At 41.4% G+C, this 12373-nt stretch overlaps 1 protein-coding gene across 9 annotated transcripts in view; it reads left to right on the top strand.

Annotated features, from left to right (window-relative positions):
- EHMT1 (euchromatic histone lysine methyltransferase 1) overlaps positions 1-12373 on the top strand; it is a 199794-nt gene that overhangs the window by 66102 nt on the left and 121319 nt on the right. For all 9 annotated transcript variants that reach the window (XM_077467962.1, XM_077467942.1, XM_077467956.1 and 6 more), the window contains exon 6: positions 8712-8894. In XM_077467962.1, the coding sequence (XP_077324088.1) occupies positions 8712-8894 (183 nt within the window). The remainder of the gene's footprint in view (positions 1-8711; positions 8895-12373) is intronic.

Genomic DNA, 12373 nt, shown 5'->3' with positions numbered 1-12373 from the left:
AGGCAGTACCCTTTGCCCAGTTTTATTCAAGGCCCCTCCAACAGAATATCTTGGCGGCATGGGACAGGAGGACAGGTTCCCCGATGCTGTTGCTCCCGAGCATCAGACTGTCTCCTGACTGATGGATCTTCTCACAGATGTTGTAAAAAAAAAAGGAAGAAAAGAAAGGCACAACTAGTATCAATTCCTCCTTATCTCAGCGCAATGACGTTCAAATAAATTCAATATACATATATATGCACATAAAATTAGGTTTCCCTAAGGGTATGCAAAAGCAGCCGCTTACTATACAAAAACCAAATATCTTCCATATGATAAACACACCTATTAGACAAATAACGTCAGATGACATTCATCATAAGTAGTGCTCCTGTCCATAATAAAATTACCAGACTAGCTTTATGTTAAATTTAACAAAAATGATAAGAAATGAACAATAAACACAGGATAGCGGTATCAGATGGTAGTAAGAGTCCAAACACAATTGGTGATGTCAATGTTGTCTGAACAGCCTGAGATTGCATGGCTTCCTTCCACCTCCTGCAGGAGGAAGCCCTACAATCTCAGGCTGTTCATGAGCTCTTATAACTTGGAGATCTCACTGACATGGGGATGGAAAGACAAGGATTCTGTCAGAGCTAGGATTTTTTTTAAGCAGTGGATACAAGATCAGATGCCAATGACCTTTGAATTTGAAGAGAACCTCCTCATTAAACAAAAACAGAACTACAGGCCAAGATGTGTGCAGACATCACCCTGTGATCATGTGGGTCTATATGCCCTTCAAGGAAAGCACAAGGAAGCAGCTTCTTGGGATATCTTAGGCCTGATATTCTTGGTAGTGTGGTGAGTTTAAACCCCATAGGGGAGTATGATGCACTGGTGGAGTGATCTGGTGAAAGGGTGCACAGCCAACAGACAACATTGATATCACCATTTGTGTTTGTTTCTTGTCACCATCTGATACTGCTATCCTGTGTTTATTGTTAATTTCTTATAATTTTTGTTAAATTGAACATAGTTAGTCTGGCCATTTTATTATGAACAGGAGCGCTGCTTATGATGAATGTCTTCTGATGTTATTCGTCTAATAGGTGTGTTTATCATATGGAAGATGAATGTTGTAGGTGGGTAAATTGTTTCTTCCTCTTATTTTGAAGGGTCTTGATGACAGATGTCAGCTTGATACATTGGGGTGGAGTTCTGGACTATATATTGGTTCAGGGCCCTTGGTCACCACAGGAGATGGTTTTGCCCATCTACATCTTAGAATTGAGGGCAATTTGCCTTGCCCTGCTGCATTGGTCAGTGCAGCTGAGGGGCCTTCTTGTGAGGGTTTGGCCGGACAATGACACAGTGGTGAAGGCACCAGAAGTAGTGTGAGCCAAAGGCATTGAAAGAGCTCTGCCAGCAAATTGGGAACTTCAGATGGTGTTTTGCTGGCTTCCAGGTTCAATGCAAAGCTGGGAAGGATTGTCTCTAGGACCCAGTTATCCTCTAGCGCAGTGGTTCTGAACCTAGGTCGGGACCCTCTCGGGAGTTGAACGACGATTTGCCAGGGGTCACTGAATCCTGGGCTGTTCCTGAAGCCTGCACCGCTCTCCCAGCCTTTTCCTGGCCGCTTAGCAGGGCTGACCCTGGAGCCTATGGCTGCCCACTCAGCCTCTTTGGAGCCGTCCTTTCAGTTCACGTCATAGCTGGGGAGCAGAGACTGTAGGTCAGCTGACTGGTGAGGAATGTGAAGTGGGAGGGGCTGAAGGAGACCATAGCTCCTGATTTCGGCATAATTGTCACTGCTTAGAGACACAGTGAAGCCGGAGACGCAGTGAGTAACACTACCTGTGATTTGAGTTGCCATTAAAAGTCCCCATTACAGTTCTCAGATGAGCAGATGACCTTGATCAAGAGCACCTGAGTTGGCTGATCGGAACTCCTCCCAGCACTGCCACTGATCCCACCCCCCCACCAGCCCTGCCACTCATGCCATCCCCCCCCACACACCAAGGAGTAAGAGAAGGAATAAAAATAGAGAACACATGGAAGGGAGAGGAAAAGAGGGGGGGGGGGGGCAAAGAAAAAGGGAGAAAAAGAATAAGAACAAGAAAGTCAGTCAGCTAGAGAGAAGGCTGGGGGAAAAAAATAACAAGAAATTTGGATAGATTGAGATAAAAGGGAAAGAAGAATACTGTACGGGTGGAAGGGACCCGGAGCGCTAAATATCTGGGTTAGGGGCACAAATTACTTGTCTTGCCTTGGGTGCTGACAACCCACACTACAAAAATTTCGCTTTTAGGGGTCCCCACAACTTGGGAAATTTTATTCAGGGGTCGCAGCACTAGAGAGGTTGAGAACCACTGCTCTAGCATGTTTGATGGATTCTCTGGTGAGTCCAGTTCTCCCTAATCTGTGCCTTGCTATCATTACGGCTTCTCCCTTGTCTACTTCCCAGGATTTGAGTGAATGGAATTCTTAAGATTCTGATTTCCCCGGCCTGGCCCAGAAGAACTTGGTACTCCGACATTGTGAACTATTCAACGGATGATTATTGAACCCTTCTGTATCGACCCGACCTACTGATGCAAGGTTCAATATTCCATGCTTCTTTGCACTGGCTTTAACGGCATGAATTTTGAAGCCAGGCCCTGAGGGAAAGGATTCTCTGATTCGGTCATTCCTATCCTAAATGCTAGGAAGGCAACTTCTAGAAAGATTTATAACAGGACATGGAAGTCTTAATTTATTTTCATCCCTGCATCCTTTTGTGGGAGCCTTTGTGCTGGATACTGGATTCTACTGGTTAAGATCCTGTTTGACTCGGTAGGACCTCAGCTTGGTACATTCTGTATTGTACAAATCACTGTTTGCATTGGTATATTTATTTTAGTTCTTTATTTTTCTGATTGCCATTACGTTGGCTCACAGTGTCTTAGGATTGGCTGTTCTTTGCTATACGGAACTGTTTCTGCTGCTCCACTGTGACATGGTGGTGGTTTATGGCCTCAGCTGTCTTTTTTTACCTAAGGTGGTTTCTTCATTCCATGTCAATTGGGGCATTGTGTTGCCAGCCTTTTGTCCTAAGGCTTTAGAGGTCTGCTGCAATTGTCAGTAGAATTCTCTTTGTGCTACCTAAAAGCCCAAAGACAGGCCAGGAAGGCCATTAAAGCTACATCTCTAGATGGATCTGTCCGTATATTGCTCAAGATTCTAGTCTAAAAGTAAACGGAGCTTCAAAGGGAAGAGACAAAAGCATAATTAATAGTGGGTATTTGCTACAGGCCCCCTAGCCTGAAGGATGAAGATGAGACTGATATCCTTGCACAGTTAGAATTGGCGGTGAGGCAGGGCAATGTTGTCATCATGGGGGTCTAAATGTTCACTAGGCGGATGGAGCTGCTCAATCATCAAAAAGGCTTGGCACTTCTAAATGTCTTGCGGGACACTTTTATGTGTCAGTTGGTGGATGCCCCAACTAGAAACAAGGCTCTTCTTGAACTACTAATTACCAATAACTCAGAGCAATAGCTGATGTTGAAGCAAGGAATAACTTGGTATTTATAGGGCAGTTATGTTCACTGTAAGACCCCTTTCACACTGGCAGTGCCCCGCCGTTAGTGTTAAAGCTTTTTGACTTCTAGCGGGCTGCTTTTTTTTTTTTTTTTTTTTTTTTTTTTTAACAAAAGTTAAAATGTCCCATTTTTGATGCGCTTTCAAATCGATTTTCAGGCGCTTTGGAAGTGCTGCCTATTCTTTGCAGTGGGAAGAGCGTTTTGGGAGCACTATTTACAGTGCTCCCAAACCGCCCCAAAGATGCTGCTTGCAGGTCTTTTCGTAACGTTTTCAGGTGCTTTTCAGAAGCTATTTCTAGCACTAAAGCGCCTGAAAACCACCTCGGTGTGAAAGTAGCCTTAATCATAGGAAAAGCAGACACAAGGGTAGGACATGTACATCGAATTTTCAGAGAACCAACTTTACCTAACTCTACTTCACAGGTCTTGGCTTTAAATGGGGAGATATTCTACAAACAAAAAACAGGAAAAAAAGTGGGAAAGCTTTAAGAACATTTTAATTGCAATAGTCTGTGTGTTCCAATGGGCAATAAATATAAAAGAACTAAAGTTTGTGATTGTGGCTAAACTTGAGTGTAAAAAGGCACATTCAAGGGAAAAAAATGCGCTTTAAAAAAATGTAAGCATGAGGGGGCACTGTCAGTATTCCAACATTACAAATAATGTAATGTAAGGACACAATCGGGGCAGAAAAAATAGACCATGAGAGAGACAAAGCAGAGGAGAGTAGAAGAAATAGAAAGCAAAGTTGGCACATTGGCCCCATAAAGGATAGTCAGGGAGAGTTGGTTACAAGTGACAGGGAGAAGGCAAATGTATTAAACACTTTCTTTTCCTCAGTATTCACTATAGAAACAAAGGGTATAATAGACAAGACAATAGCATTAGCAATACAGCAAGGAGTGTACCCTAGTGGCTAACGGAAGCTAGTGGTCTAAAAAAAAAAAAAAACTAGAAAAACGTAATGTGGACAAATCACCAGGGCCGGATGGATTACACCCAAGAGTCTTAAACGAAGTCAGCCAGGTCATTGCTAGACCCTTATTCCTAATATTTAAGGACCTCTTACTGACTGGAATGTTACCAGCGGACTGGTAGAGACCTAACGTGGTGCCATTATTCAAAAAGAGCCAAGATACAGTACATACCTGGAAACTACAGGCCAGTCAGCCTTACATCGATATTTGTAAACTATTGGAGGGGATAAGGGACCATATCCAAGAATTTCCTGAAGAAATCAGCATCAGTAGTAACCAGCATGGATTTATGAAAGATCGTTTTTGCCAGACCAACCTGATAACATTAACTTTAAAAACCGCAGCAAAATCACAATAAAAAACGTGCGACTTTGAAACGCTCAGGTGTGAATACAGCCACAAGAAAAGGATCAGTCCTAGTTAAACACGAACTGAGGAATAGCATGTCTTGTCAAGCTGCAGTATGCAAGACCCGCAGACTATTGGCATGCATTAAAAAGGGGTTGTACTTGAGAGATACAGTGCCTCTTGCAAAAGTATTCACCGCCCCCCCCTCCTCTTGGCTTTTTACCTATTTTGTTAGATTACAGCCTTTAGTTCAATGCTTTTTTAATCTGAATCATATGTGATGGGTCATAACACAATAGTCTAAGTTGGTGAAGTAAAATTAGAAAAATATATACTTAACTATTTTTCAGAAATAAAAAAAATTGGCATGTGCGTATGTATTCACGCCATTTGAAATTAAGCCCATAAAAAGCTCTGGTGCAACCAATTACCTTCAGAAGTCACATAATTAGTGAATTGATGTCCACCTGTGTGCAATCTAAGTGTCACAAGATCTGTCATTACATATACACATCTTTTTGAAAGGCCCCAGAGGCTGCAACACCTAAGCAAGAGGCACCACTAACCAAACACTGCCATGAACACTGCCAAGGAACTCTCCAAACAAGTAAGGGACAATGTTGTTGAGAAGTACAAGTCAGGGTTATAAAAAAACAAATCTTTGATAATCTCTAAGAGCTCCATCAAATCTATCATAACCAAATGGTAAGAACATGGCACAACAGCAAACCTGCCAAGAGACGGGCACACACCAAGCTCACGGACCAGGCAAGGAGGGCATTATTCAGAGAGGAGCACAGAGACCTAAGGTAACCCTGGAGGAGCTGCAGCGTTCCACAGCAGAGACTGGAGTATCTGTACATAGGATGACAATAAGCCGTACGCTCCATAGAGTTGGGCTTTATGGCAGAGTGGCCAGAAGAAAGACATTACTTTCAGCAAAAAACAAAATGGCACATTTTGATTTTGCGAAAAGGCACGTGGGAGACTCCCAAAATGTATGGAGGAAGGTGATCTGGTCTGATGAGACTAAAATTGGCCATCAAAGAAAATGCTATGTCTGGTGCAAACCCATCACATCACCCAAAGAACACCCTCCCCACACTGAAACATGGTGGTGGCAGCATCATGCTTTATGCTGTGGGGATGTTTTTCAGCAGTCGGGGCTGGGAAACTGGTCTGAGTTGAGGGAAAGATGGATGGCGCTAAATACAGGGATATTCTTGAGCAATGTACCGCTATGACAGAGGTTCACCTTACAGCAGGACAATGACCCCAAACACACTGCTAAAGCAACACTTGAGTGGTTTAAGGGGGAAACATGTAAATGAGTTGGCATGGCCTAGTCAAAGCCCAGACCTCAATCCAATAGAAAATCTGTGGTCAGACTTAGATTGCTGTTCACAAGTGCAAACAATCCAACTTGAAGGAGCTTTAGCAGTTTTGCAAGGAGGAATGGGCAAAAATTCAAGTGGTAAGATGTGGCAAGCGCATGGAGGCTTATCCAAAGCGACTTAGAGCTGTGATAGCCCCAAAAGGTGGCCCTACAAAGTATTGACTTTAAGCGGATGAATAGCTATGCTCATTGACTTTTTTTCTGTTATTTTGTCCTGTTTGTTGTTTGAATCACAATAAAAAAATAAAAATCTTCAGAGTTGTGGGCATGTTCTGTAAATTAAATTATGCAAATCCTCAAACAATCCATGTTAATTCCAGGTTGTGAGGCAACAAAACACGAAAAAATGCCAAGGGGGATGAATACTTTTGCAAGGCACTGTAAATCTATATAGTTCTACTACTTTACAAAACTGTGGTTCAGCCACATCTAGTTCTGGTCACCAGGAGAGATGTTCTAGAATTGAAAGGGTCCGGAAAAGGACAACCAAACTATCAAGGGGGCTGTGGGACCTCGGTTATTAGGAAAGGCTACACACATTAGGCTAGTTTTCGCTTTAGAAGAGACACTTAAGTGGAGATGATTTCAAAATCTAAATGGTGATTCTAGTATAGGGAGAAAACTTTTCAGTCTCGGGTTGCTCAAAAGGCTACATGGTCACTTCATTACATTGGGCAAGAAGCGGTTTAACCTTAAAGCGGAGTTCCACCCAAAAGTGTAACTTCCACTTTAAGCACTCCTCGCCACCTAACATGTCACATTTGGCATGTCATTTTTGAGGGGGGCGGAGTGGGTACCTGGTTATGACAGGTACTCCGTGCCCCACTTCCTCCTTCCGTCTTCTCGCTGCCTAGGCGGCGACTCCTGTCATCATTGGCAGCCCCTCCCTCTCTGCAATCTTCTGGGACACGTCACAGGTCCCAGAAGATGGCCATTAGGAGACTCGTAAATGCATAGTGCACGCCCAGCTGTGAAGCCGCAAGCTGTCACAGCCGGGTGCCCACAGTTGCAATGATGGTGCCACGGAGAGGAGCAAGGCTTCAGGCAGCGGCATCGCTGGATCGTGGGACAGATGACTGTCTGTTAATTAAAAATCAGCAGCTACAATTTTTGTAGCTGCTGATTTTTAATAAACTTAAAAAAAAAAAAAGAAAAAAAAATGTGGAACTCTGCTTTATAAATTGTAATTTTTATTGAGAGAATTTTTTACAGAAAATGAAAAGATACAGAACTGACAATATTCAAAGAAAATCTGGAGCATACCTTATTGGAGAGACTGATATAACCTCATGGTGACTACAGACATACAGTAGCAATTGAAGGACAAAAATAGATAACTAAAAGAAAACAAAGCAAAATAAAATGCAGAAAGGAAATAAACAGAAAAGTATTACGTAAAACATTATTGAGAGAGACAACATATATGTCGTAATGCAGGGGTTGGGGTCTTGAGCAGGTGCTTCAATAACGTGACTAATATCTGACGGAACTCGGCTTTAAAGAAGAGTGCTAGGCTCCTTAAAAAAATAAAAATAAATTTTGAAGTCGGCAGCTTCAAATACTGTAGTACTGTAGCTGCTGACTTTTAATATTAGGACACTTACCTGTCCAGGAATCCAGTGGTGTCCTCGCCTCAATTTTTTGGGTCGGCTATTGGGAGCTGCCGCCGCCATGTCCACTAAGGGATACCAGAAGTGAAACATTGTGGCTTCACAGCCAATTCCCTACTGCGCATGCACGAAGCGAGCTGCACTCTCTGAATGGGTCGGCTGCAGGGGAAGGAGAAGGGGAGCCGAACTTTCGGCTGAGTCCACCACGGCAAACTCAGCTGAAAGTATAAGCAGGTACCTGTGAAAAACAGATAAAGCCCCCCCCCCCGCCCCAAAAGGTGCTGAACGTGGCAGCAGAGTGGGGGAGGAGGCAGACAAGTGGAGTATCCCCTTTTGGGTGGAGCTCCCATTTAAACCGGGTAAGGAGTCCTTTACTGTTAGAACAGTAAGGATATGAAACTTTCACAATCGGTCATGTCAGCGGGAAGTGGCGACAATTAAAAAAAAAAAAAAAAACTTTAGATGGGCATTTTAGTGTAATATATAGAGATATGGGAAGTGTTGGAGAGATAAATCCATCCACACCCACACATGGTGAACTGGATGGACTAATGTCTTCATTCAACTAAACCAACTGTGTAATTGTAGAACATATGGTGAGATATTAGGAAGGTAAATCATAAACATTATAAAACCAGCTATTTAAAAACTAAAATGAAATAAGTGAGAAAGTTAGGAGGGAGGGAGCAGAGACTAAACGTACACATATAGTGAGAGGTCTGCTTTAAGGACTTCTCATTAGGCGATTTTCTTGTTCATCTGCCCTATCTGAATGCTCAATTCTTCACAATACAATTTGTATATCCTCTTATAGAGTGACAAGGAGTCGGAGATCCCACACATGAATGGTGAGAACATGGAGATGGATTCTGATGAGGAGGACTCCGAGGACCCTGAAGAGGAGGATTACCACAGTGGTGAGCCAAGCATCTCCGAGCACCAGGATGATCTTCCAGCTCCATCTGAAGGCACACCAGAATCGGACACCCTAAAGAAGGTAAAGCTCTACAAATGGGGGGTGTTCTTTTATTTTGCTCAAAAAAGCCCACAAGTAGTCCTTTCTAGGTTGTATGCATTACATTTAATAAGACATTGCCACTGTTCTACTGTGGATTAAACCTTGTACAGGACCTTTTTTTTTTTTTTTTTTTTTTTTTTGTATTTTTAACAAATCATTTCTGTAGAATATAGTAGTAGTAATAGTGACATCTGCAGGTAAAATGGTGTACCACATTATTTTTACTACAAATAGAACATATTTAATGTTATAACCATTGCCCAGAATCCCTATTCACTATGCCTTGCTCTGCAACATAGAGGTCTTTTTAAAAATTCTCCTATAAGTTAGGAAAAGCAGATGTTCATATGAACTCCTCTCTGGCAGGGTCCCTCTGAAGTATATTTCTTAATCTAATCTATAAATATACTGACCATAATAATTATATGGGAATGACTAAATTGAGAACAGCTCTTATAAGGTATCCCCGGGCCTTGATTAAGTCAGGGCTAGACAATTCTCAGTCGCCATGACTGCTAAAAGAAAACCTGTCTGGTGACCGAGTAATTTAGAGTCGAGGACTAGAGACTCTGTTCAGGAATAGCCTGAGGCATGTAGAGGACTGCCAAGGGTGGTGGATGAGTGTGGAGGAGTCCCCTCTCTCACTGATGACTGCCACTCATCTGAGACCCCAACTGTTGAGGGAGGTAAGAGGGGGGGAGTGTTCTCTCTGATGTCTCTTCCTACATCCACTGTATGTAATGTTCAGTATTGCAGGTTTACATTTGCTGTCCCATCCATTAGTCCTAAACATCCATCTATCATTTTAGGCACAGCAGCAAGCTAAGTTGGTGGACAGAATGTAGCCACAATCCAGTGAAGTCTTTTCTTTCTTGATTTCCATGGGAAAAGTAGATCTGTGGTGGAAATTGTGTGCAATCCATAAATTCAGTAGTTCTACATTCTGGTGTGTGGGCATTGTGTACAGAAAGCTAATTTCTATTCATATACAAGGATTCATGGTTCCTACTTATCCTTGTGTTCCTGGGTCCATGAGCACAGTATTGTCTACACACGATCAGAATTTACTTCCGATCGTGTGTAGGTTTTCACTAAGGCTTATGCTTGGAAGGATAGGAATCCTCGTTTCCATATTAAAGCCCCACTCTTGTGCCGAGGTACTAGATCCCATTCTTTGACTTTGGAACCCGGTTCCCTTGTTTTGGACCTATTAGCTTTGCATGCAGTAATGCCCTTCCCTTGGGTGTTTTGCTGGAAGTCTCCCATAGTCAACATTTAAGAGTCCCTGTTATATACTGTACAATTAAGAAATCATAATTTTAGACTTGCCTAAAAAATCCTTTTCTTTGGAGTAGAGCTGCACGATTATTAAAAGATTGTGATCTCGATTCAACCCAACAATCTTAACCTGACATTTCCTTGATTCTATGATTCGAAGTGCAGAGCTGCTTAGAGCTGTCAAAAGAAATAAAGCTGGCAATGTTTATCAAAATTGTTCAGTGCTGAGAGATGGAGAAAAGATGCAATGTATCTCTCGTTCTTTTAGATCAAAGGAATGATCTTCTGTGTGTAAATGAGCTCAGTTTAACCACTTAAAGACCAAACCTTTTTCGGACACTTGCTTACAAGCTAAAATTGGTACTTTCTGCTAGAAAATGCCTTAGAACCCCCAAACATTCTATATATATATATATATATATATATATATATATATATATATATATATATATATATATATATATTTACATTTTTTTTTTTTCCCAGCAGAGACCCTAGACTATAGAATAAAATGGCGGTAGCTGCAATATTTTATGTCGCACTGTATTTGTGCGGTGGTCTTTCAAATGCATTTTTTGGGGAAAAAAATACTCTTCAATTAATTTTAGAAAAAAGTTAGCCCAATATTTTGTATAATGTGAAAAATTATGCTATGCCGCGAGAGTCGTGATCTTCATTCTAAGCAAAAAAAAATAGAGATTCTCATTTTAGCCAGAATCGTACAGCTGTACTTTGGAGTAGAGTATAGCACACCCTCCTCCCCTTTGTTCTGGTGCGTTTGCTTGCTAGAAAATTGAGGGTTGCTACAAGCCGCATTCTCCACCTAAAAGTGACAGCCTATGACCCATAGTAAAGATTTAAAGGAGCGTGCATCCTTTGTTGTATGTCAAGGTAAGGATTTTACAGGCACGTAAAAAAAATCCTTCTATTTTGTGGCAGGACTACAGGGGGCGCACAGTATGACACATTGTGGGCCTGTTTTCACTTTAGTTCTACCGCTAAAGTACCGTAATTTGTTCTATGTTTTATTGTCAAAATTAACAGAATAAATATTTTGCTTTTAAATGTTGGTAACTATGTATTTTTCAGCTACCTATTATATAGTTATACAGTATGTAGTGTTGGCTGGAATTATGAAATATTTTAATACATGTCAGGATTGCATTACACAGTTATCAATACTTGCTGTATTAAAAATAATTCAGCCCTTTAAAAGAATTTACCGGCGTAAAGCTGGCCATACATTATACAATTTTATTCAATTATCTTTAGATTTACCTTCAACTGTGTAGTGCAAGGGCCTGCCTGATTGCATACAAATTGAAATTGTTTAGGTGTGATCTCATATTTTAGTTTTGGAAAATCTAAAGGAAAGTTGTACAAGAAAATTTGTATAATGTATAGCTAGAGTTAAATTTTACAGGTGCTCCATCCACAGCCAAAATACACTGAATGAAGCCCAGCCTTTTAAGCCCCAGGAAAGGAGAAAGACAGACAGATATATCATATCATCCTTCAGACAGCCTGCTGTTTTTATTGAAAACAGTTTGTTCTCTTTGTGGCTTTTTTTTTTTTTTTTTTTTATGGGTTGTGCGGTCACCATTAACAGACTTTGACTTATTTAGCTTTTTCTCAAATGCGTATCAATGTATGAAAAAAAAAAAAATCCTGATGTACATCTATATGTATGTATGTATAGATAGTGACAAGAAAAAGTATGTGAACCCACTGGAATTAACTTGTTTTCTGCAGTAATTTGTCATAAAATGTGATCTGATCCTCATTCAAGTCACACACAACAATAGACAAACACAATGTGCTAAGGTTGATAAAAACAAAAATTTTAACTTCTCGTTTCTTTTTTGAACACGCCTATTACACATTCACAGTGCGGAAGGAAAAAGGTAAGTGAACCCTAGGCTTTAAAGTGGTTGTATACCCTGTTACACCTCTTTTACCTACAGGTAAGCCTATAACAGGGCTTACCTGTAGGTACCTTTATCTCTTAAACTTGCACAGTTTAGGAGATATTCAGTATATGCGCTACTGTAGACGTCATCGGCACATGTGCACTGTAGAAACAGGCCCCTGGTGCAGTTTCTTCAGTAGCTATGCTGTGACCGCCGACTCCTGCGCACATGCACGGGAGTGACGTTACCACGGCTCCGGCCAATCACAGC

This window comes from Lithobates pipiens, unplaced genomic scaffold (assembly GCF_037356315.1).
Source record: "Lithobates pipiens isolate NorthernLeopardFrog02 unplaced genomic scaffold, aLitPip1_a1.2 Scaffold_11, whole genome shotgun sequence".
NCBI lineage: Eukaryota > Metazoa > Chordata > Amphibia > Anura > Ranidae > Lithobates > Lithobates pipiens.
Note: the sequence above shows the minus strand (reverse complement) of the source record. Positions and strands in the feature narration are given on the sequence as shown.